The sequence below is a fragment of the Lutjanus erythropterus genome, chromosome 9 (genome assembly GCF_056507025.1).
Source record: "Lutjanus erythropterus isolate fLutEry1 chromosome 9, fLutEry1.hap2, whole genome shotgun sequence".
Classification (NCBI taxonomy): Eukaryota; Metazoa; Chordata; class Actinopteri; order Lutjaniformes; family Lutjanidae; genus Lutjanus; species Lutjanus erythropterus.
In genome coordinates, this window is record NC_139325.1 from 23,773,395 (window position 1) to 23,793,398 (window position 20,004).

Sequence of the window (20,004 nt, forward strand, 5' to 3'; positions counted from 1 at the left end):
CCACAAAAAGATTTTCTTACATCTGGAGAACAAGATTTGTAAACTGAGGTATTTCTGCAACTCTAGTAGTTACAGAGAGAGTACTGTTAATGTTGCAATGTCACTCATTTATCCTTTCTCAAAAATCAATTCGAGTATTGTACTTGGTCATATTGCGATTTTGATTTTTGGATTTGTACAGTGAGTTGCTTGAGAAAAACAAAAAACATGCCACTTTGAAATTATTTTATTCCTATAGTATGCACAAACGCAGTTAGAGTGAGCATTAGGCTATTTTTACATCCGATTAATAAGAACACGCAGGTCATTTGCATATTTGGCTTGCCTACATTATGTGGGATCCTGCGCTGTAACTATCTGAACATCCGAAAATGTGTCACTGGCGCTGTATTGAATGTAATCTCAGTGAATATGAGATTTTTGCAATCATGAATTTGTATGGCTTTGAGCAGCCTTTTTAATTCACCAGCTCATTTCCCAAAGGACTTACACTCCCTAAAATAGAAAGAAGGTCCAAGTGCATAGGTCTAACAGTTATCCGCTATAGTGCTGTTGGATTATGCTGGACTAAATCCAAAGGATCAAATTTCAGTGAGTGCTCCACTGCTGCATGCAAAATGCTCTCATTGGGGTTTGACAAAAACAGCATAATATTATGGGGATCAACAAGGTAGTTAGTTCTGCTTTATGCATGGTTTGATACCATTACTGTGGAGAGTGATAAAGACAGACAGACAGAGCAGAATATGTTGGTAATCCATGCTCCAGTAGAGAGGCTGATGAAGGGTTAACTGCCAGATAAAGTATTGAGTGGAGGAGAAGGAGGGCAGGCTTCTCAGGTGTGAAGAATGGAATGAGAGAGACAGAGGAAGGAGGGATGAGAGAGAGCAGGGGGATGGGCTGCTCAGGAGCTTGTATTATGGTTGCAGGCCCCCGTTGCCAGGCGACGGAGCTGAGCGAGATGCCAGGTTGCTAGGTAACCTGGGGGATGCAAAGCCTAGCGTGGTGTGATAGAGAGACAGTGAGAGAGGTGGGGTGGAGCTGTGCTGCTGGGCTGCTCCACCTTCCCGCTCACACTCTCTGTTTCTCACATCTCGATGTCTTCATCCAGCTGTGAATGAGAGCTGTAAACTCAGTTTCATCAGGGAGCCACGGTGTTGCATGCTCCAATATCCTTCCGGTTTTACTGAAATGTAAACACACTGAAAACACTGCACAGCATATAAAAGTGCCTCCTTTAAGGACTATTTTTGCACAAATGACACATACAGTATATATATAGATGAATCACTGATCATGTTATCTGGGTCTAAATATTGTTATTTTAGTTATTATGATATGTAGTGATACATAGCCTAGTATACTTCTGTCTTTTACTGAATTATAGTGTTGAGAGCAGGGCTGCAACTCATGATTATTTTCATTTTTGACTAAAATACCAGATTTGTTCTCAGTTCATTGATTGATTATTTACCCAACCTTCTATTCTATTTAACTGCTTTAGAAGTATAAACGAAATTATTCTAGAGTTGCAACGGTAACAATAATCAGATAATCAGTTGGCAACGATTTTGAATCGATTAATCAATCTAGTCATTTTTTACACAAAAATGTCAAACATTTGCTGGTTTCCGCTTCTTAGATGTGAGGATGTTGCTGTTTTTCCTCGTCATTTATGTCAGTAAACAAAGGATCTTTGGGTTTTGGACTGGATAAAAGAAGAAACTGAAGACGATAAATCAATGATGAAAATAATGATTAAGTGCAGCCTTAAGATATTTATGTTAAAAAATGACTTAAATCAAATAACTAATTTATCTGTAGCTGAAAGTATTTAATTTATCAGAACATTCTAGCTGAGTAAAATGAAAAATAAATTTCCCTACTGCGTGGTCATCATATCATATATCAGATACTACAGATTCTTTGTCAAACGTATGTGTCCCCACCTTCTGAAAACATCAGCAGTTACACCTAAACTATGAGCACAACATTATCAAGCTATCAATCAGAAATATTATGATATTTGATTTTGTAAGCCTGCCCAGCTCTAGCATAAAACCATAGCAGACAGCCATTCCATTTATACTGGAGTGGAAACATTAGACCTCTTCTAATCAATACAGTATCTTTTCTACAAGATTTAGCACTGATCAGCATGGAAAGTATTTTAGGTACCCAAGTAGTAGGGCTGGAAAATATAATTGTAAAATATATAGTGATTTGTTTATTGTTTGCTGTGACATATTTTACTTTAATCAAAAAGTTGCAGTTCTTGGGTCAGCTGTTTAGCTCAGTTGGTAGAGCGTCCGCCCCCTGTATGGAAGCTGTCAGTCCTCTGCAGCAGCCACTGGTTTGACTCCCACCTGCAGCCCTTTGCTATGTGTCATCCCCTCTCTCTTAACCCCCTTTCCTGTCTACTCTTCAGTTGTGCTATCAAATAAAGGCAAGAAAAGCCCAAAAATATAACTTAAAAAAAAAAAAGTTGCAGTTCCTGAGATTATATATTGCACTTGATCATACTGGGATTTTGATAATATTTTTGTTCAGACTGATAGAGTTGCCCAGTTCAAAATTAAGGCAGAATTATAATAAATATTAATATAATTTTATGGTAAAGCTATGTTTTTCTGTAAGAGAGACAAATATTAATTGAACTGTACTGCCATTTAGCTCAGGTTTGGTTTTGCCAAATCAATACAACAGTGTTCACCACACTGATGATAATGAGTTTGTAGGCCTGTGAGACATGCTACAGCACTGATAGAGAAAAAAAGAGAGTAGAAAGTGAATGAGAGAGGAGAGAGTGATAAGGGAAGGGATAGAAAAAGATAAAAAAAAAAAAAAAGTCAGCGATGCCTGTGGCAGGGTATGGGGGGGATTATGGAGTTGCGAGTGGAAAGAGGGGAATCAAGGATGGGGGAGAGGAGGAAGAGGGAGAAATAATGCTAGATCGTGGAGAAGGGATAAAAATAGTTTTCCTTTCTTGTGCACTCTGGAAAATGGACATCTGAAATTGTGTGGATGGAGTGTTCCAGAGGGAGATTGAAGGGGGAAGGGTGTGTGTGCGTTTGTGTGTGTGAGGAAGAGAGATATGAAGAGAGAGTGTTTGTGTGTCACACACACACACACACACACACACACACCATTGTCTGTTGTCATGCTGTGCACTGTAATCAGTTTTATATTTCTGTTTGCAGGAACATTTGTGTGTTGCCCTCCAGTGTTCTGATGGTCAGAAAGAATAGAAAAGACCAAAATGACAACACTGATTCAACACTGTAGTTTAATACATGTTCCAAATAGTGCATGTACACACACACATTTACATACTCACACTTCCCCCTGCCCTCATGATGTGGTGCAATGGTTTGTTCCACTGATTTTGCGAAGGTGGGGGAAGGGGTAGAATACGATTTGATTGGATAATCCAAGGATTTAATATCCCCTAATCCTGGCACAATCCTCTCTGCATTACTGCAGGGAGTAAGATTAACTGTATGTGTGTAGTATGTGTTTGTTCCTGTGTGCTCAAAAGGGCGGGAGCTCTGGGGAAAAGTGTAGTGTATATTGTGTCTGTGTGCATATGTGAGTGACATGTACTATGTTTGTCTATTTGTGTTGGCACCCCAGCATGCAAATGGAGCTGTGTTTGCATGCAGGGCCTGGTCATGCGTGTATGAGTGGACTTGCCTCCACTGAGTGCAAGTGGTCATGCAAGCTCACACACGATCATATATCACATATCTCGACCTCATGCATCGCCGCGCCGCTGCTCACATACAAATTCCTCAGAGACGCAGAAACTCTGTCTTTCAGTGAGGGCTTCTTAGTATGCAGCAGGATGGATCAAACCATGCTACAGTATGAAGACAGCTCCTTCTATGTTTGCACGTTTGCAGATGGTTACTGTTGATTAAGTCTTAATTGGAACGTGAGTAATTAGAGGATAATTTGACTTGAAAGGAGCGTGTGGCTGTTCATGTGTGTTGGAGTAAAGGAAGAGGAAGAAGACAGAGTGGAGTACAGTGTGCCCGACTAGCAGGGACTGTACTTTATTTGCATTTTTCTCTCAGGCTCAAGGGAATTTTAATTACTCTACTACAATATAGATTCAGTTCCCTCACCTTCTCCTGCTCGTTCTCTTGCTCTGAGTCAAATCACATTTGCTTCTTCTTCCTCTGGATACTGCCCACATCTCCACATTATTCTCACAAATTTTATGTCTGGTTCATCTCCTCATTCTCATACATTTTTACTAATACTCACCAATGCTCATTTCTCTCGTTTCATTAAGTCAAAGAAGGATGGGAAAGGTGTTGAGGAGGAGAGTATGAAGCCAGCAAAGCACTCTCCAGCACAAATTCTTTGTTTACCCGAAGAGCACAGTAGTCGCCCTTGGCAACCAGCATCCTTGTTTACCTACCCAGTGTGCCGTCATATGATTGCCATGACAACGAGCTGGTTGCCATGCCAATTTTCCGATGCCATTGTGCTGTCTTTGTAGCAACAGTGTGCACCTCTCACCTGCTGTCTTGCGTTGAGTTTCTCTGTTTTCCTGCTCCGATTCTTCCTCTCATTCATTTTAATGCATTATATGATATTTATATCATGTGGTCACGTTAAAGGTAGAATATGTAGGATTTGTCAGATGCTATTTGTAAACGTACCAGAAAGATAGTTGATTGTTGAGTCTCATTCCCAGGATGTCAAATACTGGTGATCAGTCTTCTATTTCACTAATCTAAATCAAAAAACATAATCAGCAATTCTCCCAGGATTTTTCTCTCCACCCCTGCCCACTTACGGTATCTCCTGAAGAAAAAATAACACTTCAAGGGTGACACAGTGTAGCTTATCAGCTGTTGTATAATGCCTGATATCATATAAACTTTTTAAAGAATTTCAAAATATAAATAACAGTTGTCAGGGCATAAATCTAATGATCTGTTGAGCTTTACAAATTAAGTTCCAATAGTCCAACAATTATATAGCTGTCAGTGCTAAAAAAAAAAAGTTTCAATAAAAAAATCTGAATCAAATCAAGGACTTGCAGACATGTGACACCCCTAGTCATTACTGATAATTCAGAGGGACTATATTGGTATGAACCTTTGCATTGTTTTTTGGAAAAATCCAGTCACACTTTATAATAAACATCATTAATAAGTGATAAAGTGAACTTAAGATAATTGTTATTCTTATTAACAAACATTCAAATAATGCATATGTACGCTTCATATACCATTTATTAAGCAGTTGTAAAGTTTTATAAACATCACTTGCAACTTTATTATGGCCATTTAAATAATGTTTATAGACAACATGTTCTCACTCCCAAGTCATCAAACACAGCAGCCTGGTCCATGGCCCTACTCTTTAAATAATGATGCTGTACCCCTTTATAGTCGTGCAGGGCTCCACAGTCAAGTTATCAATAATAAATATGTAAGGTACAGGTAAACTTTCAAAATACAAGCACAAAAACAATTTGGCATGTTTACGCAACAAAATTATTTGGGAGGGTTTAGGAAAAGATCATGCTTTGGGTTCAAATAAGTGCATTACTTACATAAGTTCACATACATAAAGTAACCTGCATACGTTATGTACGTAAGTATGTAAGGTACCAAAATCATTCGGTGCAACTTTATGATAGCCATCCAGATAATGTTTACAGATGGCTCACCATCTAATTATTAACCATTGACAAATATCTGGTCTATGCCTCCATGTAATGATTTCTTGAAAGTTTACACATCATTTGGTAATCATTAACAAATACCTATTGGTGTTGGTTAACAGTAAAATAACTATTAACTAAAGATTAATTAACTATCAATTTGCCATCTATTAATGATGGTTATTAAAAAATGTTACTGAAAATCCTGTATAGTATGCCCTTAAATGATCAAAAGGTCAGCACAGTTCAAACAAGCGCACATACTCAGAAACTGATAAGCACTGATTGATAAGCCGTAGGTTGGAATCATTAGGTGCTTCTGTTAAGTCTGTTTTATGGTTGAAAGGATGAGCTTGAATAGGCCTAATGAGGGAAGAAATGGAAGAGGTGATGGATGGATGGAAGGATAGAGAAAGGGTTAGCGAACACAAATCTTGCTACAATCAGCCTGTTCTACAACACAGCCCCAAATCAATGAACAAGACGGGACTGATCGATGAGTTGATAGTGCAAGATGGATGGCAGTGTGGATGGACAGCAATAGCACCAGGACGGGATATGATGGATGGATGGATGGGAGGATGGATGGATGGATGGATGGATGGATGGACAGTGTGAAAACTGTAAGGGCAGCGTCTCTGTGTATTTTCACTAAGTTTATGTTTATGCTGACAGCTCTAGTCAATTAAGGTGTGGGGTTAAAATGTACATTACTTCTTTCTCTGCAGACCTTATGTGTGTGTATGTGTGTGTGTGTTTGTGGGTGTGAGTGTTTTATGTGACCGTGTGTGCAGATGTGTTTGCATCTGTGTGGGTTTGGGTGTCTCTGGCAGTGTGTGTGATGGCCTTGCCTTAGATCAATAGCTTTGTGGTGACAGCTAAGAGCTGATTAATCAAATGTATGGACCAGTCTCTCTCTGCTCTGCCCTCTCCTCAATTACCAGCTTCATTACATTGCCTTAACACCCCACTGGGACCTTTCTCCATCCCTCCTTCTCATCCCCTTCCTCCCTTTCCCCTCCCTCTTCACCCTCCTCCTGTTCCTCCTCTCCATCCCTTCCTGTCCCTTTTCTCATGTTCTGGTCTTCCCTCTGAGTTTTTCTCCTCCCTGTCTTTGAATAACTTAAACAAAATACATCTAATTTAAGAAGCTGGAACAAATGTTTGACATTTTTGCTTGAAAAATGACTGAAACAATTAATAGATTATCAAAATATTTGGCAACTAATTTTCTCGACTAATCAATTAATCAACTAATTGTTGCAGCTCTAATTTATCACAGAATTAAAAGTCAAAGAGAAAAAATGTCCTTTATTATATTATATATACATTTTTTGTTTGTATAAAAAAGTTTGTATAAAGTTTGTTTTTCCTTTTAACGTGAAGTTCTTCTGCTTCTGCTGAATAACATAAAATAAAATATGTATCAATGAATGTTCAAATTATGTATATACACTCACAAAAAAACCAATGCTGCGGTCACTAGCAGTCCCTTTATAAAATTAAAATAAATGTAATAAAAAAACAAATTGACCATGTAATATCACAGTAGATATAATCACGGTCCATTATGGAATTAAGACAATATTTGATATATTGTTACTTCCCCAGTATGTTATGCATTTGTTTTTATCAGATGGCAAAGGTGTGTGGTATAGCCTTACATTTGAAAGTTTTAGTGCCATCGTGGCATACTGAACTGCAGACTCCAACAAATGCACTTGGCTTGACTTCACACTGCCACAGACTATATGGGTTGTAGCTGCTGTTGTAGTGAGCAAATCATATGTCACATTAAGTCAAAGAATGCCTGCAGTGATTGGATGCAAGCAAAACCATACAAATGGTATTTTTTCTAGAACTGGGTACAGAATGATCAAATGCAGGTATTGCTTGTCTGGAGAAGTTTCAATACTACTTGGCACTGGATTATTTAGGTCAATACCTTAAAGGTATCAAATACGGATATCCAGCCCTACTGACTGTTAACGATGTTTGCTAAAAAAAAAACAAAAACATCACTATCATGCTGTCTTTTTTTGTCTTCGTTATTTGGCATTGCTTTGTGTATCAATGTCACTCCCTTCTTCTGTCCTTCCTCTATCCCTCCTCTGTGGATCCATCCAGTTTTCTTCTCTCCCTTTCTTGCACTTCTTCCCTCTTTTCATCGCCATCATTCTGCAGCCCTTCTCCTCCCCCACCCCATCCCTCTGGCATTAACACTCTGTCTCATTGCCTCAGTGCTATGACTAAGCATTGTGTGTGTGTAGTATGTTATTGTGTGCCTTTCTCTGTGTGTATGTGTGTGTATGAGAAATGTGTATCTGTAGATCTAGTCTATGTCTATGCATGAAAGGGTCATTCAGAACATGTGTGTGCATGCATGCATTAGCACTCTAGGCCATGGATCTCAGTAGTCGTGACATTTTTTAGACAGAGTCAGAGTCACGACTGAATCACGCCCCTTTCCTCCCCCTCTTTCTCTCTATTCTTTTTGAATCATTCTCTCAGGGGCAGCTCTGCTTTCATCCTCCCACTCTCTGTCTCCCTGTCTCACTCCTCATGTAATGCTGCTTTTTCCAGCGTTTCCATTCACTCCCTGGGTTCCTCTTGGCCTTCCACCTGCCCTTTCAGTCGGTCGAAGTCAGTCGGGGTCCCCCAGGCCTCTCTCTCGCTCTGTCTCTCGTTCTTCATCCTTTTATTTTTAGCTGACTGCGCCTGTTCCCTTCACACACACTTGTCATCTCATCCCACTACAATATCTATATCCCCCTCCCCTCCTCTTCCTTCTCTTCTCTCTATCTCAATCTACTCTTGTCCCTCATCTAATCCGTAGTTCTTCTGTAATCCAGATCAACTGGCCTGCATTCTTAATCTCGTCACTTCTCAATCCCCCCTCCATTCTGTGTGTGTGTGTGCGTGTGCGTGTGTGTGTGTGTGTGTGTGTGTGTGTGTGTGTGTGTGTGTGTGTGTGTGTGTGTGAGAGAGAGAGAGAGATCAGAGATAGTAAGGTTGTGTGTGTTTTGACACAGAAAGAGAGCAGCCTGGGACAGAGTTCAGACACACCTGTCACCTGCTAACCTTGATTTATCAGTGACTTAAAACACATTGACACACCCAAACATACAATACACACACCATTAGTGCAGTAAGTGAAATTTTAACATTTTGTTCAAATGTCTTATCACACTTTGGGACAAAATAATTTGTCAGTACAGGCATTAACGTAAAATGTAACTATTTTAATGTTTTATAAGGTATTTAATGGAGGTCATTTGGTCCAAATAACATATAATTTGATTTATTAGCATTTGTTATACCAAGCTCTTAGTTTCTCATTTCAAAATTAGTCTGCTGGCACAGTTACAGAAATGTTATGTGTATTGTCCTTATCAATAAATAAAAGAAATGTACCTATAACCATGAAACAAAAGTCATGAGGCTATTTACTATTATTGGAGACAATCCTAAAAAGATGTCCGGTGCTAAGACAAATGGAGACAGACCTGTTTATGTTGACCATCTGTGTTGACGTTCTCTCTTGTTTGTTCCTTAGATGAATCGGCCAATCCAGGTGAAACCAGCTGACAGTGAGGGCAGAGGAGGTGAGAAACACACTTACATGTAGTAACACATGCACACAAACACGCACGCACGCACACACACACACACACACACATATTTTCACATTTCAGACATCTAGGTGTTAAGATGGATCAGATGGAAATGGAAAGTCAACTGAGTGTTTGGCAGCTTACTTGGACTCATGCTTTTAGCAAATACACATGCAGACACATTCACATCACACTCTTTCCACTCCCCTCTCTTATTTGGATTCTCTGTAGTCAATGCTGCTCCCCAGTGGACAAAAATGGTAGCTTCCGTGGATAGATAAATAGATTACCATAGTCTTTCATCAAGAGATGTGACCAAAGTTGATTTCATATCCTTTTCTTCTTCCACATGTCCTTGGTCTCTCAGAGGACAGGAAATTGTTTGTGGGCATGCTGGGAAAGCAACAGAGCGATGAGGACGTTAGAAGGCTGTTTGAGCCCTTTGGCAGCATAGACGAGTGTACTGTGTTGAGAGGACCCGACGGCACCAGCAAAGGTAAAACACGTACAGTACATATGCTCATGCACACCATGCAAACTAGCTTATTTCATGTAGTAGTACTTTGTAATTTAATCCAGTGTGTGTGCTGTAACTGACTCTGTTTTGTTGCAGGCTGTGCTTTTGTAAAATTCCAAGGACACGCTGAAGCCCAGGCTGCCATCAACAGCTTGCATGGGAGCCGTACAATGCCTGTAAGTTGCATGCATGAGATTACAAATGATTAAAAACAGGCACAAAAGGCAAGCACACACTATATAACGTGTAAATAGTCTTCCAAAGACCTGTGTATAAGTCTTATGGTAGAGTTTAATCCCATGATAACTGACTGAGCATGATCCTGTTAAAAGCTAAATCTAAAATAAAAATCATAATAGCTACAACATTGATTTGCAGCCAAAAGTTAAGCTTTTTGCATCATCTTTTACGCTTGTGATGATGTTGTTACTTTACATGTAGTACAAAACATGGTGACAACACAGGGCGGCATTGTGAAGTAGTACCAGCAGCAGAGCAGAGAGTCAGGTCCATAGTTCATGGCAGAGAGAGAGCGAAAGGAATAGGATTGAGTCAGTAGTTTTGAGCTTAGGTTGTATATATTTTAGGGATATGACGCAGTAATATACACTTTTCCTAATCTGACACATTCCCTGAATCTGTAGTTTAATTTCTCAGAACTCTAAACACAAGACTGAAAACACTTAACCACATTGTTAAACTCCACAAACCACCAGTAAAATGAAACACTGCACTTACAAAAGAGAGAACATCTCTCTTCTCAAAACTTTTTTTTTTTTCAAAAAAGGATATACACAGCTATCATGAATATCTCTTATAGAGCATCAATTTAAACACCTGTGATAAATTTACAGTAATATAGGAAATTACATCACAATAAAAAAATACCAATGTAGCCACTAAGTAAATATTTCTATTGCAGACAGCCAAAATGTCTTTGCATGCATTCTGCTCATAAAAATGAGCATATCTCAAAAAAACAAAAAAATGTAAATAGTTAAAATAACAAGAAATAGTTTGTTCATTAGAAATGTTTTGGATCAGATGTTTTGTGTGTTTATTTAATAAGATTTAATGAAAATATGTTGGATATCTGTATTTTTTTATGACTCAACTTTATTGACTTGCATAACTTTTAGCTTAGGCCAGGCCAATCTTAGGGATATTAAGCATTTGAAGATACTCCAAGAAATTACTTCACAATAAACAAAAATGCCAATGTAGACACTTTTACCAAGGTCAAGAGGTTGATTTTCTTTAGGTAATAATGTAAGTAATGTATCTGTCTGCTTTGGTCCAATCCTCAGCATCCTCTGCAGTATATCCAAGAATAGGCATGGGCCCCATTTCACTCATAAAAGAAGGATTCAATGGACAGAGGAAATGAATGAGTAGATAAACATGGAGCCCAGTCCGATTAACACATAAAGATGATAACACACAACATTAGTCGTAATTGCAATTGAAACTTAACATCACCATCTTTCTCCGCACAGGGAGCATCATCCAGTCTGGTGGTGAAGTTTGCCGACACAGAGAAGGAGCGGGGGCTGAGGAGGATGCAGCAGGTGGCCTCGCAGCTCGGCATCTTCAGCCCCATGACCCTGAACTTCCCCGCCTACAATGCCTACACACAGGCGGTCAACGCACAGGCAAGTGCACACACACTCACTGCACTGTACACACATATACACACTAAGTTTGTAAGAGGAGTGCTGTGCTTATGAAAGGATGTAATAAGTTTGAAGAGGCTATCAGTGGTCTAATTGGGGGTAATGTTATTACATAGACAACAGAACATACGTCATCTGGCATTAGCTTTCCCGCAACACACAACCATTAACCCACTGACTCAGGACATAATGGCCTTGTAATTAGATCTCTATTCATCTGTTCCTCCATCACTCCCTCTCCCTGTCCCTTCCTCTTGGTTTTTTCTCTTTGTCTCTCTCTCTCTCTCTCTCTCTCTTTTTCCCATATCCATCTAACTGTCTCTTTGTCTTCTCTCTCTCTCTTCCTCCATCCTCCTCCTCTTTTTCTCCATCTTCTCCCTCTCTCTCTGTTTCCTTCCCTGTCTACAGCTTGTCCAACAGCAGGCCCTGGTTGCCCAGTCAGCGTACTTGTCTCCTGTGGCAACAGTTGCCGCCGTACAGATGCAGCAGATGGCGGCGCTCAATGCCAACGGAATCATTGCCACACCCATTACACCCATCACGCCATCCTCGGGTAAGCTCACACGCAATTAGCACTTAGTTGTTCATGTTTTTTGTACTGTATTTTGCATAGATATAACCAGAGAATTACATGAATGATGAATAACTTTATAATTTTGATCTTGATTTTGATTGTGCTAAAAACTGGTGTGGTCATGCACTGAAGAAGGTGTGGTGAAACAATTGTATCAACAGAGACTCATTATGATCTGTCTGTAGGTACAAACACTCCACCAACTATCGCAGCAACGCCTGTACCAGCTCTGCCTCCCCCAATAGGAGTGAATGGTTACAGCAGTGTGCCTGCCCCGACCAATGGGCAACAAACAACAGAAGCGCTATACACCAATGGCGTTCACCCATATCAAGGTATTTTAATTAAAATCTAACAAGTATACAGATGTATTGACTAGCGTTTTTAGCATTTTTCAACTGTGGGTACTAGTTGCCCTAGGGGTACTTAGGAGTAGCGTAGGGATACCCGAGATTTTATAAAAATGTTAATTTGAAATCGATCAGTTGTGCTCAATTCCTTAAATAACTATAATACAGGAACTTTGGTAAAAATGTAAATGTAAGTTCAGTTAAAACACATTTTATATTTAATATTTCTGCTTTCAATGCAGTCATTGACTGATGAAAATCGTTAGCTGACATAAAAATTCACAGAATAAGAAAGCAAGAAACAAAATCATGTTTACTGTGAGCGGGATAAAAATTAGGTGAAACTGAATTAGGTGAAACCGAGCAGTAATACGGCTGAACACAGAAAGGAGTGAAAAAGAAAGCAATAACAGAGCCAACAAAATACTGTCAGTATCAGGAAGAATATGGTTTCATGGAATTTACCATGCTGACACTGATGGCTCATTGCTGTATTGTATCTCTGTTTTTCCTACCAGAAATGTTTTGTGCTGGTAAAGGGGTACTTGGCTAAAAAATGTTTCAAAGGGGATATATTATTGAAAAAAGACTGAGAACCACTGGTATAGTGTTGCAAAGGAGACATTACACTTAAGGAAATTAAAGGTTTACTATCACATTGCTTGTATTTTTTTCATTCACACTGTTTTTCTATTTTCTCACTCTCTAGCTCAGAGTCCAGCAGCCCTGGACCCCCTACAGCAGGCGTATGCAGGCATGCAACACTACACAGGTTGGTGTATGAACAGAGTAAAATTGTGATATATTAACCTCTAGCTAACTGCAAATGCAGTGTATAGTATACGTGTAACAGGGTTAAAAGGCATTTTTTCAACGGGTAGGCTTTTGCGGCAGACAAAAAAAAGAGAGCCTAAATGTTCAGGCAAACTGATGTGACAAATGCACACTATATGTAGTATATGTACTATTGGGAAAATGAGCAAGTAGGAAACAAGCATACAGGCAGGTCACCTCCTCCTTGTGTGTTGGGATGGTATATACATATGTATAAGGACAATGTCCACAATAGGATATGAGAAATGAATATTCATGTGCAGCTATTACAGTAGGTTGAATCAGGGGAACAAGGAAGTCCAGGTGTCTGCTTTCAGTCTGACTGCCATCCATTCAAGAGTGGAAATGTTTGAAGGGCAAATGATTGAATTAATTTTGTTATGATTTATCCGATCTCGTTGTGTCAAGCTACACATTAATGGCAGGTAATAATGTAATAAAGTTAATCATTCTGTTTAAATGATTCATATGGAGTAAAGGCATTCTATAATGTGTGCATAGCAGACTCAGATCAACATTGTCATTGTTTAGCAGACTTGCTCCATTCAACTGTTACCGTTAATGGTTTTCACCTTCAGCAGGAGACGTTCCAGTTCAAACGAAATCACTCTATTGGACACTTCCATGTTGCCACCTGTTGTTCTTACCCAATCAGATTTTTGTTACTGTCTTCTCCCAATAGCGGCATACCCTGCTGCCTACGGATTGGTTGGCCAGCCGTTCCCCCAGCAGCCAACACTGGTTGCCCAGCAACACCAGCAGCCCCAGCAACAGCAGCAGAGAGAAGGTAATGTGACTTCCTGTCTGTCTGGGACCACACCCCTCTCTCTCCAATGATCTTATTTAAAGTTGTTTATCACAAGGCTTTCACAGCCTGACATCATTTATCACAGTGCCTAATATGTGTGTGTATGTGTGTGTGCGTGTGTGTGTGTGTCTCAGGTCCAGAGGGCTGTAACATCTTCATCTACCACCTGCCTCAGGAGTTCAGTGACTCTGAGATGCTGCAGATGTTCCTGCCCTTTGGCAATGTCATCTCAGCGAAGGTGTTCGTTGACCGTGCCACCAACCAGAGCAAATGCTTCGGTGAGACGCCCAGACGGGGGAGAAAAAGGGAGGGAAAGGGGAGAGCAGATGTATCACAGACAGGACGAATGAAAAACAGAGGGGGGTGACTTTGTAGAGCGTAAGACATTGAGTCATCCTGCATTCATGTGGTGTCGGAATAATCAGAAAAATGAGTTCCCGACTGGAAAAAATTCATATGAACGTTCCCTCAGGTTGGAACAACAACTCAGACGGCAAAAATTTTGTAACATGACATGCCGAGTTGTTGTCCATTTATGTCATATAGGCAGAAACACGGTGGACGAGAGTAAATGTTTGGTTGATAACTTTTTATTACTTTGTTTATTGCATTACAAATATTTGCTTATATGTAATTTGGAATATGTTTTTTGGTTGTAAGAATTATTTGCTGTCCACATAATAATAATACTAATAATAATAATAATAATAATAATAATAATAATAATAATAATAATAATAATAATAATTATTATTATTATTATTATTATTATTGCTGTTGTTGTTGTTGTTGTTGTCGTTGTTGTTGTTGTTATTATTATTATTTATAGAGCACTTTTGTAAACAAAGTGCTTCATATGTAGCAGCAACTTTATAAAAAGAAAATCATAAAAACAATTTGATCATAAATTAAGTTTCTAAGCAAATAAATAAAGCTTGCAAAAGGACAGTCAAATAAAATCCAACCAAAGAAAACTGATAAAATGAGCAAAAATGGACTGTCAATAAAAATCAAATCAATTACAACAAGGACAGACAGTAAAAATCAAAGCAAATAAAACCGGTAAAGGGCAGACATAAAAATCAAGTAAAATCGAGAAAGGCTCTCTGATAAGAGTAGGTTTTAAGAAGAGATTTAAAAGTGAAGAACTGATTCTGCTGTCCTGATTTTCTCAGGCACCTCCTTACATAACTTTAGGGCCCTAACTGCGAATGCTCTGTCACTTGTAGTTTTCTAGGAAACATATAAAGGACCTCTGCCTGAGGATCTCAGCTACGTACTGTCTACCGACTATGTAGAGTGACCTAGATTAGTTAGAAAAGTTGTTTATAAGTACTAACCCTGATAACAGATCAAATAGATAATATTTCATTGGTTTATGGGAATACTGATGTAGTATCTATTTTGTTTACATATTCCGACTTATAAGTTCGTGAACATTTAGAAGTCAGAAGTCAGAACTTCCCAGCTGAAGAAATGGGACCAACTGAGGTGCACATGAATTCAGCATCATTTTAAATTTTGTATCGTAGTGAAGTTGAGACAATTGGACAGCGTACCAGAGAGATAAAATTAAAATAACAACCCTTTTTTTCTCGTTCCTCTAGGCTTTGTGAGTTTTGACAACCCAGCCAGTGCTCAGGCCGCCATCCAGGCCATGAATGGCTTCCAGATCGGCATGAAAAGACTGAAAGTGCAGCTCAAAAGGCCCAAAGATGCCAACCGCCCGTATTGAGTGACTACTGAGAAGAGGAGGAAGAATTAAAGAGAGGTGAGGTCGTGGTGAGAAGGTGATGAGTGACACGACATGAAGAGAAGTGAGGTCTTGTATGCTGGGGGAGCAAGAGGATAAAATTAGGTTACTGTGAGAAAAAAAAAAACGTGGAGAAGAAGGTAGCATAAAGTTTGACACTGGAATGCTAATTAAAAAGCTTAACATGACATATCAGTGAATATACGTTGGGTTACTCATATGAAAAGAACTTAATCAACTCAGGAAAAGTGAAAATACTAAAATATTGTTTTCCTTTTTATTTTCTTTCACAATCTTATTTATTTTCTTTCCTGCTGTTTTGATCTTTTCCTGAAACGGCAACTTACCTCACCCAAGATCCTTCCGTCCAATCATAATTCACGAGGACCCCATCGCTATGGCAATGGTTGCCTAGTGACTGATAAAGCCCCGACCCCCCCTTCCTCTCGCATTGTTGTAAGTTGATTGGTTGGCCTGTGTTTGGGTTGCTGTGGCGATTGATTGCCTGTGTTGGTTGCCCTTGGCAATTTTTGTTCTGTCACCTCGAGCAACCAGCCATGCGTTGACCTGCATGTCCTGTTGCTGTAGTGACCACAGACTGTGTTTGGTGCATTGTGACTTTATTTTGTATTGACCTGTGCACATACTGATCAATAACTGTCAATAGCTAGGACTGTACTCAGAATCAATTGATTCAATTGGATATTTGATACACTTAATCACTGTATAGTAATCTGATCAATTCTGTAGCAACGCTCGTTATTACGCTTTGTTTTTGATCAGTTTCTGTAGTGTTCTGTTTGGTGTCATTATTATTTGAACAAATTGTTTGGGTACAGTAGTGAGCGTGGGCATCTATGTGTACATATGTGTCTGTGTTACACTGTTAGTGTGTAATACAGGAGTGCATAATCCTTGTTGTACTGGTGTCTGTACAGAGAGGTTTTTCAGAGGCTTCCATCGTGGATTGGTGGAGAAATGTAGAACAGCACTGCAAAGTTTACTGCAAAATATGAAATTATTAACATGCTATTATGATTTTATACAACAATCGTAGGCCATGTTGGACAAGAGGCCATCAAATGATTACAAAAGTTTAAATATGGCTACAAACTGGTCCAAAACATGGGCTATAGAGTTTAGGTTAGAGACGAACAGAAAAGCCTGAGTTAAATGACAAAAGCACACTGTTTTTGGGTGAGCATGCATTTTGTTGAGCTGTACTCTGATAGGCTGAGTTTATACTCCTGGATTCTGATTTGTTACACTGTTTTGATGTGGCACTTTAGTTTTTTGCTCCTTTTTTTGTCTTTCTTGGTCTTTTTTACATCTTCTATCACTGCTTTTGTGGTGTTTCCTCCCTTCCTTCCCTTCACTGCTACCCTCCTCCTCCTCCGGTCCCCTTATCCCCTCCTAACTGTCCTCCCTTTTCTCTGTCAAAGTCTTTCTTCGCTTCTGTTCATCCCAACCTCCTCTTTCTATTCCTCTAGCTCGTGTTTTGAGGTAAAGGGTATGTGGTTGTTATGGTGGAAAAACAAGTGCCTCTTGCTTATTGGAGAACAGCCTTCAACTATAGGAATTCTGGGAGAAATATGACACAGAGAGAATAGACCCTCCAATCCTCCACAAGCCCCCAACCTTTACCAAAGAGGAGAAAATGTGTGGCTGCTGTCAGTCCCAGTGCGTGGATGCACCATCAAATGGCAGCACACATTATAAATAAAGTATTCTGTTTCTATTTCTAGACAAACCTTTACGTAACAAATCCTTGTGGATAAAAAGGTCTTTAATGTGTAATGGACCTATTTGAGCCCTTAAAACTGCTGCCCCTCCATCAGTCAGATTAAATATCACCCAGAATTTCTATACTGCAAATGCCAGAGAGTGATGCATGTCGGTAGTAGTGTTTGCTTGCCATGATCCAAGGCACACGAGTGCAGCACATGCTCATAAAGTCACACACATAAACACATATGCCCAGATACTGCAGCTTTATAAACACACACTTCAGACCTCCAGACACACACTTCCAATCACACAAGGAACACGAATAATGGATTTTCACTGTATTGAGTTGCATGATCCAGACACTGTGTGTGTATGTGTCAAAGCACCATGATTTATTGCTGTTGAAAGATGAGAGCTTTACAACTGTGAATGATGCCTTCTTGTTTTAACTCACCAAGATGAAACTGAAACAAAAAGACAAGCTAGGAGCATCCTAAGGTGCTGAAAGAAGTACGATAGCAGCTCAAGTCATGCTTACAAGAGTTCTGTTTGATGGGAGGAGCATGTTTGACAAGATGTTGAGATCAGACGATGTATTTATAACTTTGCTATCTAATATATCCTCCCCTCCTTCTCTGTCCCTCTCTCCTTGTTTATGTATCACTCCCTCTTCCCCCGACTCTCCTTCCCTTCACAGGTGACCTTTCAGAGTCCAGCCGCGGTGGAATCCCAGGGTTCATAGTGCTTTCAGACTGTCTGCTACCTTTGAGCGTCCGGGGAGTGCAGCCACACACACACAAACACTGACACACACATGCACTCTCAACACTGAACCTCAAACGGTACAAGGCTGATATACAAATGTACATAAACTGCACAAACACACACAAACACACACACAAATACACAAGGTTCACAAGAGTCAGTAATCTTACCCATACAGCCAAGAGCTTGGTTTGACCATTATGGTCTGTGTGGAGTTTGCCAACAGGGTGTTTAGTACAGTGAAGATGACTCAGACCAAGCATGTATGGAAGGTACTGATGAAAAATGCTGATAATATCACTTCAATAGACTTTAATGTGTCTATACCATGTCTATTACATGACAAATATAGAGGGGCCGATGTTTCATAATAAAAAAAGAAAAGAAAATACAAAAAAGACAACTAAATGAGTAGGTTAGAGAGACTTTGGAGAAAATCCTAATGACCTGTAAATAATTTAGTTTACAAAGAGCAGCATTTAAAAAATGAGAAAAAATGCAAAAAGAATACTACTTTAGATAAACACTGAACAGGACACAGCGACATTATTATCATTATTATTATTATTATTATTATCATTATTATTATTATTATTATTATTACTACCACTAGTAACATCATCGTCCTCATAAAGGGATATTACATTCCAAATTGTAAAATGGGAAATCACTAACCTATTTTAAATTTCTACTTAGATTTTAGGTGAAAACTTGGGGGAGGGGGGATTGCACTTTTATTCGGGAGGTTTTAATATTTGAGCTATTTTTTATTTATTTACTAATTTATCAATTATTTTGTTTATCGGGAGAAGGGGTTTGAGTGGGTTGCAATATTTTGATTTTAGAATTTTCTAGAGAAAACCTTTTGAGGGCCTGTTTCTGTCAGACTCTTGCAATCGAGTAATTATAATGTATGTATTAATTATTACAGCAATTATATTTATTTCTAATTTATTGAATCCTGTTTTTGATCCACTCTCTTTTTAAGTTAAAATAAAAACTATCATGCTAAATGTGCCAATGTGATTTATTACGTGTGTATGTGTGTGACAGAAAATATCTTGATTTGAATGATTCAACACAGAAATGAGAGTGCACATCCATGTTCTGACCAGAAGGGGGCGTAAGTACAGCACATGTAACCAGAGACTCTGAGAGAGCCTATTCACCTACATTAAGCTAATGTGCCAGGCTTGTTATCTCCTGCGTTCGTTTATGGGAGTAGGCTACTTCAGGCTACTATCAGCAGAATTAAATGCTGTATTTGTTTTATCTTCGAGAACATGGCTCCAGTAAACTCTTCTCCCTCTGGGCCAATGTTTTCCCTTGATGAGCTACTCTCAGTTCAATTTACTTAAGGAGAAACCACATAATAATAATTTGATGTGTGCAAGTGCTCTGACCAAATTATGAAATTAACCAAATACATAAGAGATTTAAAAAAAAACAAAAACAAAACCCACCTGGATTCAAAATACTTGTTTTTGTTATTTTCAAAATGTTTGATTTGCTCTTCTCTATAGTGAACCAGAGTTAACGAATGAAAACATGTTCATGTTCATGTGAAGAATTGATTGATTGAGATCAGCAACAAAAACCTGGCCATTAGATTACATCAGTGTGAAACATCTTCACTGAGTGTGGGCTGCTATGAAGACAGGAAAGCAAGATACTGACTTTCTGTGATGCACTGTAGATCAATGCA

The 20,004-nt window shown here is 39.1% G+C and overlaps 1 protein-coding gene across 2 annotated transcripts in view; it reads left to right on the top strand.

Moving 5' to 3' along the window:
• celf3b (cugbp, Elav-like family member 3b) overlaps nt 1-19,312 on the top strand; it is a 34,978-nt gene extending 15,666 nt beyond the window's left edge. Inside the window, exons 5-16 of one of the 2 annotated variants that reach the window (XR_014771403.1) lie at nt 9,240-9,288; nt 9,665-9,793; nt 9,911-9,990; nt 11,311-11,466; nt 11,896-12,040; nt 12,247-12,396; nt 13,121-13,183; nt 13,928-14,032; nt 14,188-14,331; nt 15,661-15,824; nt 16,164-16,262; nt 18,232-19,312. Coding sequence is in view for 1 of the 2 variants with exons in the window: in XM_084726727.1 (XP_084582853.1) it covers nt 9,240-9,288; nt 9,665-9,793; nt 9,911-9,990; nt 11,311-11,466; nt 11,896-12,040; nt 12,247-12,396; nt 13,121-13,183; nt 13,928-14,032; nt 14,188-14,331; nt 15,661-15,788 (1,149 nt within the window). In the remaining variant the exon portion in view is untranslated. The remainder of the gene's footprint in view (nt 1-9,239; nt 9,289-9,664; nt 9,794-9,910; nt 9,991-11,310; nt 11,467-11,895; nt 12,041-12,246; nt 12,397-13,120; nt 13,184-13,927; nt 14,033-14,187; nt 14,332-15,660; nt 15,825-16,163; nt 16,263-18,231) is intronic. The other variant, XM_084726727.1, reaches the window with a different exon arrangement.
• Nucleotides 19,313-20,004: the final 692 nt, after the last annotated feature.